The 24,150-nt window shown below is 42.9% G+C and overlaps 1 protein-coding gene across 1 annotated transcript in view; it reads right to left on the bottom strand.

The window, feature by feature from the left end:
• Positions 1–24,150, bottom strand: part of LOC126253687 (intraflagellar transport protein 172 homolog) — a 305,113-nt gene that overhangs the window by 87,458 nt on the left and 193,505 nt on the right. The window contains exons 20-22 of the mRNA XM_049955213.1: positions 20,075–20,221; positions 12,272–12,426; positions 5,121–5,301 (exon numbers count right to left, since the gene is read on the bottom strand). Of these exons, the coding sequence (XP_049811170.1) occupies positions 5,121–5,301; positions 12,272–12,426; positions 20,075–20,221 (483 nt within the window). The remainder of the gene's footprint in view (positions 1–5,120; positions 5,302–12,271; positions 12,427–20,074; positions 20,222–24,150) is intronic.

Genomic DNA, 24,150 nt, shown 5'->3' with positions numbered 1-24,150 from the left:
ACTTACCAGTCCCCAGCTCAGAAACCATGGGGTCACCAAGCCCGTACCCAGAAAATGAATGCTGAGCCCCTGAGGGTACAGTAATTAAGCAGCTGAAAATTATATATGACTCTTCAACAAGGGAAATTGTATTAATATTGCTAACATGGGCTACACTGAAACTAGGAGTGAAAACAGCTATAATGTACAAACTGGTTTAGTGGGAGACAACAGCATTAACAAATTATTTGCGTAACTAAAACTGGGTATTTCTAAGGAGCAGCTCTGTCAAGAAACTGTGTTTTCATTAAACTATACAAATGACCATTTTTGGGGAAAATACTGTTTGTTCAAACAAACTGATATGAATTTCAGAATAAAATTCCATCACCAGCTGCACAATCAGGAAATACACTACTGGCCACTAAAATTGCTACACCATGAAGTTGACACGCTACAGACGCGAAATTTAAGCGACAGGAAGAAGATGCTGTGATATCCAAATGATTAGCTTTTCAGAGCATTCACACAAGGTTGGCGTCGGTGGCGACAATTACAACGTGCTGATATGAGGAACACTTTCAACTGATTTCTCATACACAAACAGCAGTTGACCGGCGTTGCCTGGTGAAACGTTGTTGTGATGCCTCGTGTAAGGAGGAGAAATACGTACCATCACATTTCCGACTTTGATAATGGTCGGATTGTAGCCTATCGCGATTGCGGTTTATTGTATCGCAACATTGCTGCTCGCGTTGGTCAAGATCCAATGACTGTTAGCAGAATATGGAATCGGTGGGTTCAGGAGGGTAATACGGAACACTGTGCTGGATCCCAACGACCTCCGAGATGACAGGCATCTTATCCGCATGGCTGTAACAGACCATGCAGCCACGTCTCGATCCCTGAGTCAACATATGGGGACGTATGCAAGACAATAACCATCTGCACAAACAGTTTGACGGCATTTGCAGCAGCATGCACTATCAGCTTGGAGACCATGGCTGCGGTTACCCTTGACGCTGCATCACAGACAGGAGCGCCTGCGATGGTGTACTCAACGACGAACCTGGGTGCCCGAATGGCAAAACGTCATTTTTTTGGATGAATCCAGGTTCTGTTTACAGCACCATGATGGTCGCATCCGTGTTTGGCGACATCGAGGTGAACGCACATTGGAAGTGTGTATTCGTCATCACCATACTGGCGTATCACCTGGCGTGATGGTATGGGGTGACACTGGTTACACATCTCGGTCACCTCTTGTTCGCATTGACGGCACTTTGAACAGTGGACATTACATTTCAGATGTGTTACGACCCGTGGCTCCACCCTTCATTCGATCCCTGTGTAACCCTACATTTCAGCAGGATAATGCACGACCACATGTTGCAGGTCCTGTACAGGCCTTTCTGTATACAGAAAATGTTCGACTGCTGCCCTGGCCAGCACGTTCTCCAGATCTCTCACCAACTGAAAACGTCTGGTCAATGGTGGCTGAGCAACTGGCTCATCAGAATACGCCAGTCACTACTCTTGATGAACTGTGGTATCGTGTTGATAAAAGTCATAAAGTTTTAACTATCACCTTGAACAAGTGAAGTTACATAGTAAGTTTTTTGTTTGTTTACAGTTGCATACATACAGTACTCCTAATACACCTGACGTACGCATGGCTGTAACAGACCATGCAGCCACGTCTCGATCCCTGAGTCAACATATGGGGACGTATGCAAGACAATAACCATCTGCACAAACAGTTTGACGGCATTTGCAGCAGCATGCACTATCAGCTTGGAGACCATGGCTGCGGTACCGTACTACACAGTACCGTACTACACCACGAGAGGAGCTGAAACAAAATGACATAGCCTATATCCACTTTATCAATAGGTTGCGCTAGTGTGTCTTGGTTATTAATGGAAACATTCAGGATTAAACCATTCCCTGTTTGGTGAGGCAGTGTGTGGAGTGACACGTCAGCTGTACTATTTGTATTTGTACCAACTAGCAACTTCTGAAGCTCTGCATTTACATGTTTGACAGAATTCTTCATCCAGAGCCTGTCATATTGTTCAAACAATTCCTGGATGGATAATACTTAACGTAAAAGGAAGTATAACAATCACCTGCAGTTGACTGATGTGTGGTGCATAGAAACATGCAAGAAAGAGTATTTTACTAACTTTCTAGCTCTTGCTCTTTCTCTAGAAAAGTACACACATTCACTCACACAACCACACACACACACACACACACACACACACACACACACACACACACACACACACTCTTGGCCATGGAAAAACTGCCTGTTGATTATTGATAGCAGTTGCATGGGCAGATTGAGGTGGGGAAGGGGTATCGGAGGATCCACAAGGTGAGGAGGGAGTAGTGGGATAATGTGTGGCAGGTCTTTGGACAGATGGCTTGCATAGTGAAGCAGCAGTTCAAGTCATTTGTGTTTTGGTGTCCAAAATTTTTGGCAATTGGATGGTCACATTTGTGGTTTGCCACAGTTTGGTGGTAGCCATTCCTGCACGTAGACAGATAGCACTTGTCTTGCCCACACAGAACACCGTACAGAAATTGCAACATAGTTCGTATATAACATGGCTGCTTTCACATGCTGCCCTGCCTTTTATAGAGCAGGAAATGCCTGTGATTGGACTACAGTAGAAGGTGCTGGGTAGGTGTATGGGACAGGTGTTGCACTTGGGTCAACCACAAGGGAATGACCCATGGCGAGCAGGATTGGGAGCAGGATTTGAAGAGGGATGGATATGGGTATTCTGTAGGTTGGGTGGATGGCAGAACACAACTTAGGACGATGTGAGTAGGATTTTGAGTGTGATACCACTATACTACCTGATCAGCAGAGAGCAAGTCAGTGGCAGGTTAACAGGTTTAATGGTCACAGGCCTCAAGGAAGGAAGATTAGGGTTTAATGTCCCGTTTGTACAGAGGTCAATACAGATGGAGCACAATCTTGGACAGTTTCAAAGACGGGGAAGGTAATCGGCCATGCCCTTTCAAAGGAACCATCCTGGCATTTGCCTTGAGCAATTTAGCAAAATCACAGAAAACTTGTCCGCCCCCGGTAGCTGAGTGGTCAGCGCGACAGAATGTCAATCCTTAGGGCCCGGGTTCGATTCTCGGCTGGGTCGGAGATTTTCTCCGCTCGGGGACTGGGTGTTGTGTTGTCCTAATCCTCGTCATTTCATCCCCGTCGATGCACAAGTCGCCGAAATGGCGTCAAATCGAAAGACTTGCACCCGGCAAATGGTCTACCCGATGGGGGACCCAAGTCAGATGACTGCACATGCATACAGAAAACTATAGCAAAATCACAGAAAACTTAAAACTGGAGGCATCATCCTACCGAATGTGAATTAACCGCTCCTCCACCTTACTCAGTTAGTGACATGAGAGGAGAGATGGCACAGGAGATCTGTTTATGGGTACCGTCTGCCAACAATAGCCTCTGTTAAAGGTTATTCATATATTTTGAGAACTTTTGCTTTCCACTGCAGATGTGGCATACATGGATGGTGAGGATGTAAGGAAGAAGCTATTTGACATGGAACAGTTGTGACCTGTTAAAGTGGAAGTAATGTTGGTGATTGGTGCACTTGGTATGACCAGACATATTTTATGGAGCCATCTGAGAGGTGTAGGTCGTCATGTAGGGTAATGGCTTGTTGAGTTGAAAATGACTGGGTGAAATGGATTTGGGAGTAGATGTTGAGGTTATCGAGTAAAGAACAAAGATTGTCCCTGCCACAGTCCTGATCACGCAAATATTATCAATGAATCTGAGCTAGACACGAGGTTTATCATGTTGACTGGACAGAAAAGATTCCTTGAGATAGCACAGGACTGTGCAATGCGAGTGCCCATGGCAGTACCACAGATTTGTTTATATATTTGGTTTTTGAAAGTGAAATATTTGTGGGTCAGGATGTAGTTGGATAGGAGGATTAGGGAAGATGTTGTGTGTTTGGTGTTAAAGGGTCACTGGGAAACACAGTATTCCATGGCTGAAAGGTCATGGGCATGGGAGATGTTAATGTATATAGATGTCACATCCAAAGTGACTAACATGGGATCTGATGGTAATGGGACTTCAGCAGCTGCCTCACTATGCAAGTCATTCGGATACTTCCTTCCACTACTAGATTCTCTTAATTACGTGCATGGGAATTATGCCTCCATCATATTCCTCACTTTTACAGTCACCCTGGCCTAAATCTCCACTAACCTCCTTCCAATGCCTCATTTTCTCTTTCCCTTCTCTCTTCTGCCCACACCAGTCCCCTCCGCCCCCCCCCCCCCCCCCCCAGTCCAGATAATGCATTACCTTCTCCCATTATTATCCCCCTCTCCCTCCCTTGTGAGCATTCTCTCTCTCTCTCTACCCACAGAACCCCTTTCATCTAGGGCAGCCACTCCATCGTCTCTTGTAAGACCTGCCCCACACCGTCCCTCTACTCCCTTTTCACCTCGTTCATCCTTCCATACTTCCTTACCCCCTCCCCACCTTAATCTACCAAGGAAACTGCTAATGATAATCAACAGTCAATCCTGCTGTGGCCAGGGGCATGAGCATTTGGATGTCTGTGTGATGTAAGGATACGTGTTCTTCCACTAGAGAAAGAGCATGAGCTCAAAAGCTAGTAAAATATTGTTTTATGCTGCATGTTTCCATGTGCCACACATCTGAGTGAATAGTTGTCTTTCCTTAATTTTTCATATTGTTCAATCTTCACATCTGTGTGACGAGATTTCCCAATGATATGTCTGATGTCATCCTCAGTTGCATAGCTGAGGTTACTGTTCTTTGCACTTACAATATGCATTATATGATCTTCACCAGATCTTTCCCCAGTGAGCCTACACCATAGTGCTTCATAACAGAGATAGGAAAGATAACAAGTCACAAAAAACCTCCTATTTTGTTTCTTGCAACATATTTACCATCTCTTTCTTGATCACACACAGATAATTATGAAACAACACAAAAACATATTAAGTAATGCAAATTTAATGCTAAAGTACGTCCTACCTAACAATATTTGGCTACAAATCATTAAGTGTGAAAATGCCTCAGAGTAATACATAAAACCCAATCAGTGCCATACCTGATAATATTTGATTATAAGTTCTGGTAACTGAGCACGTAAGAGCAAGGATTCAAACAGTTGAAAGTTTTTGTTGTTGAAAGCATCTTTTGCCTGTTCTTGGAGGACTTCAGCTACTGATTCAGGGTCATGATTTTCTGCCACTCGTTGAGCATTATCCCAGTCTCGGTTGTGTATGTACCTATAAATTGAAACAAAACAATCATTACAGCATATAATACAAATTTTACATATACAATTCACACATTACAATTTCTGAAACTCAGTTTGTTATTTTTTAAATTAAGCGTTAATATACATATGAAGGAAATACTACTATTAGATATGAAATGATAATTAAATAGACACCCTAGCTGCAAACAGGCGTTGATATACTTCACTGGGGACATGTTGAAAATGTGTGCCCCGACCGGGATTCGAACCCGGGATCTCCTGCTTACATGGCAGACGCTCTATCCATCTGCCATGTAAGCAGGAGATCCCGGGTTCGAGTCCCGGTCGGGGCACACATTTTCAACGTGTCCCCAGTGAAGTATATCAACGCCTGTTTGCAGCTAGGGTGTCTATTTAATGATCATTTCATTTCTAGCAAAGCTGCATGGTCATCCACGGTATGTGTTCTTTCGGGAACAGATACTACCGTCATATAAAACTATTAGGTATATTGCCCATGAGTGTGCTATGTGCCAAATATCATCCTTGGTCATGAAAAATTATTGTTTTCAACTATAAAAGTGTTAATATCTAGTAAATTATGTACACATTAATAAAAAGCTACTACTATGATGAAGAATATTATGACAGAGAACGTTTTACTTCAGATAATGATCAGCATATAATCAGATAGGTCATCAAATGCTCTTATCAGCCAATAACAGCCCAAGAAAGTTTACCTGTAAGTCACACCAGAATGGAAAACTAACATGGCGGAGACTTAACATTCCAAAGGCTATCATTTTATGAGTGGAGGACGATCAAAGGATTTCACCCTTTTGTAATTTTGATGTATCTGGTAATGAAAGAACAAGTCTCCAAAGCCACTGTTGCTCATACTTGCTACTGCAGTTGTATGTGTTGTAGAGGTAACCAGCTCAAATCACAGTGATGGCAGAAAGTTCATCACCAGTATTTGTTTGGCAGGGAGATGAAAAATGTAGTATATGCAGAGTTGGACCAATGCATTTTCGGCCACCACACTCCTGTGTACACTTTGCGAGCCAGGCATGGCCACTAAAAGTTATTTGTCAACAGAAGACGTACTGAGCTGTTTACTGCCAAGCCTCTTGCAGTCACCACACCACCCAGGGGTGCAAGCCACGTCATTTTGTGGCTTGAGCCACATCTACACCTGAATTGCAGATCGTGGTAAAAGTGCTGCAATGGTAGACACCTATTTCTGTCTGCACGGATACATGTTCATGTGACATTGCACCCATATTCCTCTGCTAGTGGGTACTTTGGTCACTATTCAGCCCCTCAGTGGCCAGTTCAGCTCTGAGCTCGAGACCAAACAAAAACTGCCCTCAAGCCTGCACTTCGAACCACAGTGCTTGCCACTGCCCCTACCCATCAGATGTGGTATCTTGCACCTTTGTCAGGATCACAGCTACTGGCCATATGTCAGCTGCTCTGGAAGGCATCACTTCCTCCGCTCATCAGCAATACTGACGAATTTTTGTGGGCTTTGTCATAGTGGCCTCTACTACATATCATTACAGAAGGATATTTCAACTGTACTCACACGTGGATTTGTCGCATGCTCCAACATCTGTTTGCAGTTAGTTGGCTGCAGTAGCAGCTCCTAGCCTCATCTGTCACTAGGGCCATCCTCACCACCATGTAGAGGTCAATGCTGACAAACCGTGTCTCATTTTGTCAGATGATGCAACCAAGGCCAGTCCTCTTCCTGTGAATGACCACGCTTCGACAGGATAAGGATGTTGAGGCTATATCTTCATGTGTATTTCCATGTTTCTTGAGGTGTCTTCATTCGTTATGCTAGAGCAGCGTTTCACGTTCTCGGTTGTTCATTTGTTTTACAACCAAATCAATTTTGCTTGTGTACTAGTAGTCTCGATGGGACAGCACACCCATAATTCTTGCGTTGTGCCAGTCCATATACTATTACAATGGGAGTGTATCCAACTGTGTACCAGACAAGGTCTGTTCAACTGTTTATAAGACCAAGTCTATTTGTGCCTTCCTACAGTGTGAGTGTGTCTCTTGTGTACCAGACATGGAATGTTCAGTTCTTTCTTTCTGTAACCGAGTTCAATTATTTGGTTCTCCCGATATTAGTAGGCATTCCTTGAAATTCTTGTTCACATTCCTCAGCAGATTCAGCTTCTTGGCAATATTCTCTCCCCTGCATTGTACAGACGGTCCGTTCATGTACATTCTCTTAACATGTTGTTGTCAATGTGTGTATTTCTTGTGTTCCTGTGTGCATTCAGGTTCTAGTATTCTCATGTGCATTCTCTCAACATGCTGTTTTCAGTGTATGTATTTCTTGTGTTTCTGTGTGCATTCAGGTTCTAGTATTCTCACTCACCAGAGCTCTTGTCGCCTCCAGTCCACCAATTCAGGGATCAGGCAACTCAGAATCCCCTGCAGAACAACACGTCAATCACACAGGTGCCCCAGTTTTTTCTGCAGCATTCTGGCAGTAAGCTGGGCCAAAAGTAGTGAGCCAGCTTGATCAAAACTATGTAGTCGAAATGCAGGACATAATCACAGCTCTGATGATGCAGTACTCATATAAATGGATGAAGAAGGAAATGATCCAACAGATTTCATCAGCTGAAGAACAATGGGTGCACCAAGATGAATGCATCGGCTGGATGCCTTCTCAGTTCCTGCACCAGCTGCAGATATCCTGGAGAAATTTCCAGAGCTTATTCACCAATCTGGGGCACCATGGTAAGTCAAACATATACCCCTCCATCACATTATTACCATGCTGGGCCCTTCCACCTTGTCTTGCACTCGATAGGCTCATCATAGCAACGGCTGAGTTTGAGGCCCGTAGTAGCAAAGGCTGAGTTTAAGGCCATGCTGCAACAAGGCATCGTGTGACCATCAAGCAATCTGTGGTCTTTTGCCTTACATTTAGCACCAAAAAAGGACAATCTGTGGCACCCATATGGGGACTACTGTGCACTGAATTCAAGGACGGTGCCGGACAGATACCTGGTGCCACATCTACTGGATTTTAGCAATCCCTTGGCGGGCTCAACTATATTTAGCAAGGTCAGATGCATGATAGTGTTCATGCAGACCCCTGTGGTGCTGGAAGACATACAAGAAACAGCAATCGACACCCTCTTTAGGCTCTTTGAGAGCATATATATCGACGTTTGGCCTTCCGAATGCTGCCCAGACTTGGCAGGGTTTCGTGGACAGCATTTCGGAAGGCTTCCCAGGCTGTGTCGCATACCACAACAACATCCTCGTGCAGCCACCAAACGACCGTCTTTCAGCACCTCAGCCAGGCTGTCATCAGGGTAACAGAGATTGAATTTCTAGGGCATCTAATGACCTCTACCAGATCCACACCTCTACGCAACAAAGTGCATGTGATCTCAAACATGTCATGCTCACAGATCCATACGGGCCTCTGCCAACACCTCGGTACGATCAACTTCTGCTGGCACCATCTGAAAAACGCTGCCGTGGTGCTGCTACCCCTGTCCACAGCACTATGCGGCCCCACTGCCTAAGGAAGGACCCTCATTACAGGGACAGATGCAATGGAACAGAGCTTTGCCGAGTTCAGATGGGGCCACACTGAAGTGATGCTGCTCACCCATCTGATACACGACGCAGAGTTAGCCAGAGCTGTGAATGCCGACTGCTAACGGTGCAGCACTCCAAAAGAATGTTGGCAGCAGCTGGCAACCAAACGGTTTCTTTTCGCAGTAGTTATCAACGTCACAATGCTCATGGAGTGTGTGTGACTGCAAGTTGCTTGCAGTGTACCAAGTGGTGAAATACTTTCGTTCATCAGTAGAAGCCTATCCTTTCATTATTTTCACTGACCACAAGCCAATAACTAATGTGTTTTGGAGCAACAACATCAACTGTTCACTGTGCCAACTACAACAGTTGGAGTATGTTTCACAGTCCACTACTGACATTCACCGTATTTTCAGGACGGACAACATCATCACCTACTGCTCGTCTCACGATTGTGCTGCTATCCCCACCCTCACGAACTTCGAGGATGTCGCCAAGAACGGGAGAGTGATGAACAATTGGACAGCTTCTGCCAGGACACCTCCAGCAGCCTACGACTGAATTAGTGCCCGTTCGCAGTTCCTCCTGCAAGATTTAGTGTGATTTCTCGATAGGTGCACATCGCCCATTTCTCCCACAAAAATTCCAGCACAGTGCATTAGAATGCGTCTATGGGCTATCACACCCCAGTGTAAACACTACTGTCACACTTGTGACTGCATTTTTCGTCCGGCCAGGACTCCAGAAAGACTGTTGGCAATGGACACACACCTGTGCCGCATGCCGGTGTGCCAAAGTCAGGAGACATACCCACGCATCCATCGAAACCTTCCCCGACGTGACACACCGTATTGCACATGTCCATATGGGCACTGTGGAGCCTCTTCCTCTGTCCCAATGCAAGCGGTATCTGCTGACAATGGTGGACCGTTTGATGTGCTGGGCAGTGGCAATGCCAACAGTGGTTCAAATGGTTCAAATGGCTCTGAGCACTATGGGACTCAACTGCTGTGGTTATCAGTCCCCTAGAACTTAGAACTACTTAAACCTAACTAACCTAAGTACATCACACACATCCATGCCCGAGGCAGGATTCGAACCTGCGACCGTACAATACCAACAGTGGACATTACCACTGAGACTGGTGCCACCGCCTTTGTCGACACCTGGCAGGCACCTGAAGCTGCCCCAGTCATGCAACAACAGATTGTGGTCACCAGTTTGATGGCATGCTGTTTACACGTGTCACCTGACTGTGTGGTGTGCAGCTACATCACAGTGAGAAGACTAGAAGACTCTGCGGATTGAATGTAACGGCAAGCTGACTACTCTCATTCGACTGAGTCAAGCTGGCTTACGTCTATAGTGCTCCAGCTGCCATTCACTTCTTCGATCCCACGGAGGACCCGTCAGTGGTCGACGCTCCCCTCGCAACTGTCAGACAGCCTCCATTGAAGCACGGACGCTGCCAGCTGTCACTGTGCAGCCGTATGCCCCTCAGCCTACCCCCACCCCACATAGGAAGCTGCCCAGACCGTGCCTCACACATGCACCCTCAAGATGTCACGTCGCATTATGCAACAATCGTGCACCTGCCCTGCCGCCTGCTGTCGAGTCACTGTCTCCGGTGGGCCGCCTCACCAGCTGCGGTCTCTATCTCCAGATGTGCTCCGGACATCGCCTCCCGTCTCACTCGCTGTTTGTCCATTGTAGCTCCTGGACCCACTGTCACGTCTCTGTGCCTCCGCCATGTTGGGTGTTCGTGCTGTTTCGACTTTTGTGCCGGTCTCTGCATTGCATTCCCATTGGGCTCCAGACACCATCCTCTACACCACTGGGCCTGTCCATTACAGGTACCCAGTCCAGCATTCGAGTTCCTATGCATGAGCATAGGCTCTCCATAGTCTCCATGGGCCTGTTGTTGTGCATGCTGAGGTTGCATTGACTGCCGTGCCATGTTTCTGCATTCGGTATTTCAAGAACTCGGTGCATTATGAACAGCGCATTTTTGCCAACAATTTGTTTCGTGTCCTTTATTCGTGTTTAACCAGACTTTGTTCATGCGCCAGTGTCCTCTGAGGTGACACCTCTACACTGAACATTTCCAGCCACACATCACCACAGACAGCTCCTGGACAGTGCTGCCTGTCACTGCTGTGTCCTGCATACTTTAGTTTCTCCCAGATTCTACACATTACTTGCCCCACACTCCCCTTTCCCCACACACACTGTATTTCTGTATTTGCCAGCTACTTGTTAGTTGGTTGGTTGGCTGATTCGGGAGAGGGGGGGGGGGGGACACAACAACCAAACAGCAAGGTCATCGGTCCCATCGGATTAGGGACAGATGGGGAAGGAAGTCGGCCATGCCCTTTCAAAGGAACCAGCCTGCCATTTGCTTGAAGTGATTTAGGGAAATCACGGGAAACCTAAATCAGGATAGCTGGATGCAGGTTTGAACTGTCATCCTCTCGACTATGAGTCCAGTGTGCTAACCACCAAGCCACCTCATTTGGTTGCTTGTTAGTGTTGCTATGACTATATAAATGTCTGTTTAGGTATTTGTGTGTGTGTGTACTTAAACTCAAAACAGAACAGTGATTTCTATTGTGACAGCCGCACCGCAGAATTTTACAGATCGTAGCACACCAGTATTCACATGCTGAGTGCAGTTTTACCATTTGGCCAACCTTTGGCAACAGTGCAGCACCCACAGGCATGGAAGAGACAAAGTGAAAGCGTTTATGCCAATTGCAGATTCCGTCAGCTGAGAACCAAGTGGGTCAAGTACAGTGTGCGCTCTCCACCAATGCATTCACAAATATGGAATAGTTGCCAATCGTTTGCTCCATCGCATCACGTCCACGAATTAAATGGTGCCCCATGAGATGAGAGGTAATTTACATGTTCGGCTGGACACACATCCTTTGTCTTGCCGTGGCCATGAGACCATACCATGCACTCAATCACTGAGAAGCATGCACCCTCCAGGATCAGTGGTCGATATATTTACTGCAGTGACACGATTGCGGTTTGTGGACATTTCATACAGTACTTCTGCAAGTTTTTTTAGTGTACCAACCATTGCTAATAAATTTATTATTACATAATCATGTGGTTGATCAGTTAGCGTCGCCTGTTGTCTACGCCCTGAACTTAGTGTGTGGTACCAACAGTAATAGCCAGCTCACTGCACAATGGACTTGAAAGCGGCAAAAAACCACCAATTCTGCACTTCACTATGAAAGCTAGTAAAACTTTTTAACTAGTAAACTTTTCTGTGTTGTCTCTGTGCTATGCATCAATCAGCTGCAGATGAGAGATCACCTTCCCTCAATTCAGTTTACTGGTTATGGTCTGGAATTTTCACTAGAGTATTGTTAAGATATACATGTGATTTTAAAAGGGATACGTACATAAGTACTGCTTCCTTTGGTTTACCACCTTTGACAAATTCTTCTTCAGCTTCTTGAAATTTGCCTTCATCTTCCAATGTCATAGCATACTTGTAATGAATATCAGGAAGTTTTGATTTTAACCCAGATTGTGCCAGCTCAAACGCAAAGTCAAACTGAAAAAAAGTAATGTATTGTGATTATGGAAAAAGTCACTCATGCAGGCAAGACTTTTACAATAACCTCCATATAATGTTGTACAATTGTGTAATGCTTTTAATACAAGTACACAGTGCTGTGAAATGCAATGTATAATGTTATATTACAATACATATCTCAATGTAAATTCAAATAATTAGGCTGTTTTTTGGAAAAAAAAATCAAATTAATAGCATAAAAAGGAAGTTGGCTGCACCCCACCACACACACACACACACACACACAATCCACCTATGCCCTTAACAGCCCTCACATCACTGATAATAATCAGCAGCAGAGAAGCACTTTCCTTATCATGCATTATTAGCCAGGATTCGAAAAAAAATGGTTCAAATGGCTCTGAGCACTATGGGACTCAACTGCTGAGGTCATTAGTCCCCTAGAACTTAGAACTAGTTAAACCTAACTAACCTAAGGACATCACAAACATCCATGCCCGAGGCAGGATTCGAACCTGCGACCGTAGCGGTCTTGCGGTTCCAGACTGCAGCGCCTTTAACCGCACGGCCACTGTGGCCGGCTAGGATTCGAAAAGCTCAGCCATATCATTTGCCTGTATTTAAAGACTAATTTGTTCCGTCTGAAAGGAGAAACATCATTCCCAAGGCCCTCGCTACACACACAAATTGGTATTCTACCTCTTGGACAACATGTGTTATATTCTCATTCTTGAATATTTCATTCTTGCTTCCAGATGCAGATAATATACATTACATCTGTGCAAATGAACTAAATGAAAGGAGCACCTTCTATTCATAACCTGTTACTGTCATGCGTTAACCAATCTGAGGCAGATGAATGACTGAGAGCAGTAACACTACCTATGAACTTCACTACAATCATTGGGCAGCATTCTATGCAGCAATACTAACCAGACAACAGCTGTTGTTGTTGTGGTCTTCAGTCCTGAGACTGGTTTGATGCAGCTCTCCATGCTACTCTATCCTGTGCAAGCTTCTTCATCTCCCAGTACCTACTGCAGCCTACATCCTTCTGAATCTGCTTAGTGTATTAATCTCTTGGTCCCCCTCTACGATTTTTACCCTCCACGCTGCCCTCCAATATTAAATTGGTGATCCCTCGATGACTCAGAACATGCCCTACCAACCGATCCCTTCTTCTAGTCAAGTTGTGTCACAAGCTCCTCTTCTCCCCAATTCTATTCGATACCTCCTCATTAGTTATGTGATCTACCCATCTAATCTTCAGCATTCTTCTGTAGCACCACATTTCAAAAGCTTCTATTCTCTTCTTGTCTAAACTATTTATCATCCACGTTTCACTTACATACATGGCTACACTCCATACAAATACTTTCAGAAACGACTTCCTGACATTTAAATCTATACTCGATGTTAACAAATTTTTCTTCTTCAGAAACGCTTTCCTTGCCATTGCCAGTCTACATTTTATATCTTCTCTACTTCAACCATCATCAGCTATTTTGCTCCCCAAATAGCAAAACTCCTTTACTGCTTTAAGTGTCTCATTTCCTAATCTAATTCCCTCAGCATCACCCGACTTAATTCGACTACATTCCATTATCCTCGTTTTGCTTTTGTTGATGATCATCTTATACCTTCTTTTCAAGACTGTCCCTTCCGTTCAACTGCTCTTCCAAGTCCTTTGCTGTCTCTGACAGAATTACAATGTCATCGGTGAACCTCAAAGTTTTTATTTCTTCTCCATGGATTTTAATTCCTACACCCAATTTTTCTTTTGTTTCCTTTACTGCTTGCTCAATATACAGATTGAATAACATCGGGGAGATGCTACAACCCTGTCTCACTCCCTTCCCAACGACTGCTTCCCTTTCATACCCCTCGACTCTTATAACTGCCATCGAGTTTCTGTACAAATTGTACATAGCATTTCGCTCCCTGTATTTTACCCCTGCCACCTTCAGAATTTGAAAGAGAGTATTCCAATCAACATTGTCAAAAGCTTTTCTAAGTCTACAAATGCTAGAAACATAAGTTTGTCTTTCCTTAATCTTTCTTCTAAGATAAGTCGAAGGGTCAGTATTCCCTCACGTGTTCCAACATTTCTACGGAATCCAAATTGATCTTCCCCGTGGTTGGCTTCTATCAGTTTTTCCATTCGTCTTTAAAGAATTCACGTTAGTATTTTGCAGCTGTGACTTATTAAACTGAAAGTTCGGTAATTTTCACATCTGTCAACACCTACTTTCTTTGGGATTGGAATTATTACATTCTTCTTGAAGTCTGAGGGTATTTCGCCTGTCTCGTACATCTTGCTCACCAGATGGGAGAGTTTTGTCAGGACTGGCTCTCCCAAGGCCGTCAGTAGTTCTAATGGAATGTTTTCTACTCCCGAGGCCTTGTTTCGACTCAGGTCTTTCAGTGCTCTGTCAAACTCTTCACACAGTATCATATCTCCCATTTCATCTTCATCTACATCTTCTTCCATTTCCATAATATTGTCCTCAAGTACATCGCCCTTGTATAGGCCCTCTATATACTCCTTCCACCTTTCTGCTTTCCCTTCTTTGCTTAGAACTGGGTTTCCATCTGAGCTCTTGATATTCATACAAGTGGTTCTCCTTTCTCCAAAGGTCTCTTTAATTTTCCTGTAGGCAGTATCTATCTTACCCCTAGTGAGATAAGCCTCTACATCCTTACAACAGCTAATTTGTATGAATGACCACTGACAAACTGTATTCAGTGGGATACTTGATCATTATGTTGCAGAGTATGCAGCTCAGTGTATTACGAGTATAGTAACACCCCTTTAAAGAATCAGACTCCAATGTATAAAATTGTTTCTAATGTCTGATTACTTTACAAGTGAGTTAATGTTTTACATATTTGACAGTAAGCATGTAAAACACTTGTGGTTGAAGGTCAACAAGCCTAATTACGTTGGTTTTATTAGTTTTGGGTTGTTCACCCAAGGAGTTACTAGTACAGAAATAATATATTAAAACAGCATGTCTGATGCTGAAAACTTAGTAAGTGGTAAAATGTTTTTCTTTTATTATTTTGTTGGGCTATTTTAAGCAAGATAAGGTTATATCCCATAATAAGTACACTATGACAGCATATTCATTTTTTAATTTTGATTAATAATTGTATGTAAGATTGGTACTAAAAATCAAATTTTTGTCGCTCCTGAAAGCTATTAGATATGCATCTACATCTAGGATAGGGTGACCATTTTAGCCATTTAGTAATACAGATAGTTGATTCTCACAGCTGCTTCACAGTTTATGACACACATCTGTAATATTTTCTTTCATACTCCCCCCCCCCCCCCCCCCCCTCCAATCCGACCCCTCCTTCTCAACCTTTGTAAGATGACACAATTGGGTAGTGTTCCTCCAGCAAGTATTACTATCCTACAAGCATCCTATCCAGAGTCTCCTTAGTCTTTGCCCCTTTACAGTTCCGTATCACTGAACTTCATCCAACTATATGCTTTATGTTACCCTTCCAGTCTTCTTCCTTTTTTTGTTCAAGCATTGTTCATTGTCCAAGTTTCGTCTTCAGTACTAACTACGTTTTCAATTTATCCTGCTTTACCCTATTTGGCATCATTTCTTCTATCGTTACATTCATCTTCCTTATCTATAATATACACTGCTGGGAAAAAAAGTGCACCTGGAAATGTGACATTGATTTTGATCCCATGATGGTATATGCCACCTGGGTGATAGCAGATGTACTGGTAATGGTTTCAAAATTGTCCACTAAGAGATAGCTTAGTGTTACAGGTACCAAAATGCGTGAAGCAAGCAGCGACTATGGCACAGAGACGCATTCGTGCTTTGTACAGTCAACTGAGTGAATTTGAAAGGGATCAAACTGTGGCCTCCGAGTGGTGGGGTGGTCCTTTCAGAGATGTGCTGCATATGGTGTGCATCAATGCTGGTATCTGTGGTCGCATGAACATCCTCACAACTGTAGACGAGTTTCTGGGTGTCCACGCAGCTCAGACGCCCATCAGGGTCATTGTACTGTAAGGGCAGCAGTGACAGATCATACTGCTATCACAGCAATGAATGAGGGCTTGCAAGCCCAGATGTGTCAACATGAACTGTTGCAAACGAGTTATTAGCTGTGTGGCTACAGGCACACACACCTCTAGCCTGTCTTCCACTCATGCCCCAGCATCAATGTGCACGGCTCAACTGGTGCTGTCAGAGGATCACTCGGAATATCGAATGGCGACTTGTGGTATTCAGCGATGAAAGCAGATTCTGCCAGCACACTAGTGATGGTCGTTTGCACGTATGGTGAGGACCTCATAAGCATTGTCTTGCAGAGTGCATTCGTCTAAGACACACTGGCCTTACGGTCTGGGGTGCGATAAGCTACAACCCTCGTTCACCTTTTCTAAGCAGCACTCGGTATATGCAGAATATCATTAGACACATTATTTTGCCATTCTTGCAACAGGAAGGTGATGAGTTGTTCCAACATGATGATGCTTGCCCCCACACTGCCCGTGAAACTAAACGGGCTCTGCAAGATGTGCAGCAACTTCCCTCGCCAGCATGATCTCTGGACTTGTCTCCAATTGAGCACGTGTGAGATATGACGGGATGAGAAGTGACTTGTCAACCAATAACGCTTAGAGCAATACATCTCTAACTGTCACAGATTAGCCACAACACTTATTTTGTAACACTTATTTTCTCTGACACAACTAAAATGTTCATTATGAGCATGTAGATTCAGGAATACAACATTTGATAGCAATTTAACAGAGCCACAGTGGGTCATACTCATGCAGAACATATTTCAAAAATATTTTAAAAATAGTTGTAGTCTTCTGAACTGAATAAATTATATCTCAATTGGAAGGAGAAAGTCTGTAGCTTTTTAAAATGCTAAAAAGCAAAAATTGAACATTTCATAATTTTGAATCTTTCCAGAGCCCCTTAATGAATTGCTTGTTCACATGGATAATAAACATTGCAGTACAAATGGCTGGGTTAACATCATACTAGCTGGATATATAAATATTGACACACTGTCTACTGACCCCAGCTCAAATAACTAACAGCGATACTATATCAGTTTAATTTAACTTTCAGAGTATTGGAGACCACTCACCAAATAGTAGAAGCATTGAATTGTCAACAGGCACACAAAAAGAATTTTGCTAGCTTTCGGAAGAAATCCTCACACACACACACACACACACACACACACACACACACAAACACACACGTGTGCACCTACGTTGTGCTGACTTGACGCACAATGCTGGGACTGCAATTTCACAGGCTGATTGGGACAAGAGGTTGTGTTAAGTGGGGTGGATAGAGGGAGAAAGAGGTGGGAAGCAGGAGGAGGTGCTGAGGATAAGCAGCTGGTGGCCTGGAGGAAGGCAGAAGGTGTGTAGGAAAGAAATGAGGGAAATGGCAGTGGTGGGTGCATGGGCCAGATATACAACACATGCAGCCAGTGAGTTGATGCAGCGCATTGTGAAGATGACATGGAGGCCTGGATTGGGAGAGGGTGATGGGATAGAGTAAGGGGAAACTTTTGGGAAGAGTGTGGGGACACTGTGTTAGTGGAGATTGAGGCAATTCCTCGACAATATCTACATCTTCTCTCCCATACGCTTTACCTGGTCTTCTTCAATCAAATGTGCCAACTTCCTGGATGTTGATATCCAACTCTCCAATGGCTCCAGTCATATCTCTGCCCTGTGAAACCCACAGACCATCAACAATATCTGAATTTTGACAGTTATCACTCCCATATAATCTGGCCAACCATGGACAGCTTATCTGGACAGATGAGAATTCCCTTACCCAGTGTGCTGAAGATTTCACAAGAAGTCTTCACAGACAGGTGGCCCCCCCCCACCCCCGCCCCCAAACAGATTACCCAGCCATATCCTCATACACCCATAATACTCTCACCATCCCCAAGAGTCAGCTGCAAAGAAGCCCCCCCCCCCCCCTCTCTCAAAACACCCGATGTAACCCTTGAATAGAGCAAATGAACCATGTCCAGAGCTTTGATTGATTATCATAATGCCAAAAAATGAGAGACATCATACCCACGATCCTTCTCACCCCTCCTAAAGTGGTATTCTGTTGCCCACTCAACCTACACAACATCCTGGTCCATTCCTAAGGCACTCCCACTTCCAAAGCTTGTCGTGTGGGCCATATCCCATGAAAGACCTAGCTGCCTGATTCACACATTCAACAAATCAACTCCAGTCATGTCACAGCTTTATTCTATCCCATCAGAGGCAGGGCCACCTGTGAAGGCAGCCACGTCATTTACCAGATCTCCTATAATTTCAACACACCAACCAACCAGCTATTCATCAGAGTGAATGGCCACCACATCTAGCTTTCCACCAGAGTGGCCATCACCAAATGGTAGACAACAACATAGTTGATCACCCAGTGGCACAACATGCTGCAGAACACAAAATTCTCAAGTTCAATGGCTGCTTCACAACCTTTCCCCCAGCATCAGATTTTAGGAACGATGTAGATGAGAGTTATACTTGCAACACATATTCCTGGCCTCAACCTCAGCTAACTCGTACTCATTGCACAACATCCTCTAAGCAATGGTTCCCCTTCCTGTGTCCTCTCACACCCTCCCAATGACTGCCCCCACACTATCTTCATAGTGAGGTGTGTGTGTGTGTGTGTGTGTGTTTGCGTGTGAGCATGTATGCATGCATGTACGTGCACGCACATATGTAATTGTACTCTAGCTCATTAAAGAATTTATTCTGAAAGCTAGCCAAGTTTTCATTCTGGTTGTAGGTCTGTCAATCGTTCAGCATTTCTGCTGTTTGGTGAGAGGTCTCATTTACTCCTAAAGTGTTTACATTCTCCCAGAACTTCCCTTAATATATTATTTTCATTTTCCTGATAAATGAACCCCCTACAAAGGCCAACAGAAGCAAATCATGCATTGACAACATTAAAATGAACATGTCTCACTTTATGTGTAATACATCAGTCTGAAGCTTGTCATTTCCGACAAACCATTTTTTTCAGGCACTGAAAGAAGATGAAAATTATTATATTAGCAGGAGGGGGCGGGAATACATACAAAAAGGGCACTAATGATGACAACATTGAAAATCTCAACAGTAAACTAAAAAAAGAACAGAAGTTAATTCGTATCTTGATTTGTTCCATATATTTGAAGGTTCTACTGAACATAATGAACAAACGATTGAATAAGATACTAACTGACAATAACTTTGCTAGTATGCTTCAAAGTTTACAAATAAAAGTTAGAGTATGAAGCATTCTGCTAGTAAAAAAAGAATGACATCTTTTGCACATCTGCTATTAAGCTTATCTTTGCGAACCATTGCAACAGCACATTTGTGCATATATTTTGATACTTGTTACCGGAAAGCACTTTGCTGTATACCTCAGGCACAGAATATGTTCACATTACCTTTTAGCATCAACATGGATTCATGATTACAGAAACAAAACAGTCAAATGATGAACTCAGATATGATTTAAGCAAAACAATTGTGTCTAATGGAAGATAAAATAGAATTATAATTTTGGCTGATTATGAGTAAACTGAGTCATAATTACAATTGATTAAAAGTGGCAAAATGAGTGAGTCATTCACATACCTGGTATGTTTCACACGCATAATCAATGCTTACTTCCAATAGATTAAGTTTTGAAAGTAATTTCACAGCTGATTCCCCTCCAAGAGATTTGGCCCACAAGAAAGCCACTTGATTCCTGGCTTGGACACCACCATGATTTTTTGCTACCTAAATTGGAATGTTATGATTACATTGATGTACAGGCTTACAGACCTTAACAAAAGGAAATCCACAATTATAAATACACACAAATAAAATGATTCATCAAAAATCTTGGCATCTCTTTCAGCTGAAACATAAAATTAAAGCATTGGAACCGATGGGCATACTAGATACGTTCACTATGTTTTAACCACAAAATCCAACTGACGTATGTCATATGTTCTTCAGTTCCGACTTGTTTATTTGTGATTTATACATGTGTTTTACATTTGTAAGTGGTGAAACTAATTGTTTGTCTTGTCGTAACTGCATTGTTAATGGCTAGTGCACGCCAGTCTCTTGTGAGTGGTACCAGTGTTACATGAACTGCGCACGTGCTTGGAATATTGTTGAAGGTTGTTTTCTCCTATGTCGGTTGCCATGTTGTGCTATTGTGTGCATCCTTCCCATATGTAATAACATATAAGTAGTGAATATGGCTAACAGACATCACTTGCCAAACTTAGAGATTGAAGAACTCTTGAACAATGGCTCACAACTTGAGGATCTTTTGGACGACATCGGCGCTTTTTCAGAAGATAACAATGACTCACGTGAACTGGAGAGCGAAAGCTGTGCTGCTGATAGAAATGATGGTAGTGAGTATGAAGAAGCTAATGCACAAGTTTCTATTAGTCAGGTTTGTCATACAGTTCAACAGCCTGCCCTTCATAATGAATGGTGTCATTTTGATGCACTCAATAATTACCTATGTTTGAATAAATGAGTGGAATTCAGGTTCCTGTCAATATATTGTCAACAGGACTGGAGTATTACTTGCAATTTTTTGATCACTGCATGTTTCTAAAAGTAAAATCAGACAAATATATATGCTACTGATACTATTTCTGAACTTCGCCATCAGAACAGAATCAAACCAAAATTTTTATGGAAGAAATGGAGAGAAGTGAGGATACATGTAGTATATCAATTTTTTGCAATCATTTTGCGTATGTGTGTTGTACAGAAACGTAAACTTAGGGATTATTGGTCTGAAGAACCTGTGCTTGTTTCATCATTTGCTTCTCAGCTAATGTCACGAGACAGATTTTTTGCCGTATTCAGGATGCAGCATGTGAACAATAATGCACTATTGATACCTGAACAAGAACCAGGCTATGACCCTCTGCATAAAACAAGACCTTTTTCGGACTTTTTCACAAAAAGATGCAGAAAAGTCTTTTATCCATCACTAGATCTGACTGTGAATGAAGCAATATGTCCTTTTGATGGGAGAACTGGATTCCGTATTTATATGAAAGGCAAACCAAAGAAATGTGGGATAAAACTGTATGTTGTAAGTGATGCTCAAACAGGTTACAAGCTGAAGTTTACACTGGTGGAAAGGGCAATGTTGACATTTCTGTCAAATCCCTGCTGCCGAGGCTATGTTGTTCTTATTTGGGAAAAGGACTTGTGGTATACATGGACAGATTTTATACAAATCCTGCAGTTCTTGAAGAACTATGGGAAAGAAATACATTGGGAGTTGGAACTGTGACGAAGAAAAGGATAGGTTTGCCCAGAGACTTAATAAATTAAAAACTAAAGGAAGGAGAAGAAATGGCATTTCATCTCAAAGGACAACTTTTCTGCTTGAAATGGGAAGACAAATTTGATGTAGACATGTTGTCAACACAGCATAAGATGACTGCTTCACATGTCAGTGTAAAATCCAGGATTGGATATGTTGAGGTAGTAAAGCCAGACGTTGTACTAGACTACAACTGGTCTAAAACAGGTGTTGACAGAGGAGACCAGCTGATGAGTTACTATCCCTTCCAGCGAAAGACTGTAAAATGGTGGAAAAAGATTTTCTTCCATATTTGTATGAGGGCAGTTGTGAATGCCAACGTTATTCACAATACCAAAATATCAAAAAAGTGTGCTCTAGCAGATTTTTATTTGTAAATTAACAAAGCATCTGGTTTAAAAAGGAGGAGCAGAACTAAATAAAGACACACATTCCGCATCTGGAGTTGCAAGTGCAAAGAGACTCACAGCACATAATTTCCCTGAGAAACTGCCACCAACACAAAAGAAAACAAACCCAGCTAGAAGATGCAAGTTCTGTTGGGAACAACGAAAAGCTGCAGGAAAGGTAGTCAGGAAAGAGACCATATACTACTGTAGGCCATGTAACACAGGCCTTCGTGTTTCTGAGTGTTTTGAAACATTTCATACCCGAGTGTTGTTATCTAATTTGTAAAAATGAGAAAAAAACCATTTCCCAATAAAACACTTTACCTATAAATGAAGCATTTAGTATTTTCTGCTGACAAGTGATTTTCAGTCAATAGCCTACCATTCCCTATGACTTACGAAAATTCTGTCCACTTCGGGGAAAAGTAAAAATGCTGAAAAACAGTACCTTTAGAGTAATATCTACAAATCCCTGTATAATTTATTTGTGCTAAACGTATACATTTTTATAAAGAGGAAGGATGGAAGGTTTAGCTGATATACTGCCGAAAGAGGTAAGTGGATTAGTAAATTTATTAAAACATTGTAAATTGTAGCAAATTTCCTCAGGATCTGGGTATTAACTGGATTGTTGGCCCGTTAGGCTCCAATGTGTTAAACATACCCCTCCACTTTGTGAATCTATGGAGAGGTTTGGGATTTAGTGGAGGCATAGTTTAGTGTACACCACAAGCTCTCCTTCCCTTGAGAGCCAAGCAATGTCAATGACTACAGGGATGTGTGTGGTCTGTGTTACCACAGTTTCTGATATTTTCAAATTATAGACTATTTTGAAACAGTAGCCATTCAGATTAGCATAGTCTCTCAAGGCAGCAACAGATGATCTGACATACCAGAAATAGGAACAGAACCTCCTTCTCCGGTCCCACAATGAGGGTATCTGTCATTCAAATGCTCAGGGGCTCACAGACATTAATATCAAAGTGGAATGGTACATGGTCTTGTTGAAACCACATCCTCTCATACACAACAAGATGCAACAGTGACAGCATATCCCAAATGAACAACAGATAATGTCCACCATTCAAACAGGACAGCAGCAAATAAGGTCTTATTAGTTGGTCTAGTACAATTCCAACCCACAAGGTGATAGATATTCATCGCTGATGAACTGAGACAATAATGCTGAATGGATTTTTGTCATTACAGACACGGGTTAGCAGTAATTGAAAACACCACCCATTTCAAAGAGGCCTCATTAATGCAGGATACAAATTGTAGAAAATTTGCACTGCAGTACTGTGCTGGATAATCGACTGAACTGTGGGTTGAAGCCATAGAGTGTACCTGGTGTTTACGTAAATGCTGTTCCACTTATACTCTGAGCAACAAACTTTTTAAAGTGTGAATTTCAAAGGCAAGCTTGGTATAAGAATAATTCTGTACAGTTCAACAGTCTCGCACAAATCTTTCAACTGAACACTACTTCGGCAACTTGCATGTCTCCAGCCTATGCCAGTAATCCTGCTACGAAGGCTACATTAATTGTAGATTGAAATATCCATGGTCCAACCAGGATTTGTTCCTGTGACCTTCCAGCATGTGCTTTACTGTTGGACCACTAGGCCTGACAGTTTATTGGTGATTATTTATTGATGTTCTCCCACAGGGCCTGATAACACCACCTCAAACTCTAACATACAACAGTTATTTAGCAAATAAAATAAAATGAACCACTCTATGAAAGGAAAGCAACAGAAGATGAAGCTAACCTACAGAGCCCCACTACCACCCTGTTGTTTATGTGAGCATCCTATGAACTACTTCAAGCCTACTCACACACCAGGAGGGGTCTACTCCTAATGTTAGTAGCAGTGACTAAATCTACACTACTGGCCATTAAAATTGCTACACCACCAAGATGACATGCTACAGATGCGAAATTTAACCACCAGGAAGAAGATGCTGTGATA

The sequence above is a fragment of the Schistocerca nitens genome, chromosome 4 (assembly GCF_023898315.1).
Source record: "Schistocerca nitens isolate TAMUIC-IGC-003100 chromosome 4, iqSchNite1.1, whole genome shotgun sequence".
Classification (NCBI taxonomy): Eukaryota; Metazoa; Arthropoda; class Insecta; order Orthoptera; family Acrididae; genus Schistocerca; species Schistocerca nitens.
The sequence above is the reverse complement of the archived record's forward strand: the minus strand, read 5'-3'. Positions and strand labels throughout refer to the sequence as shown.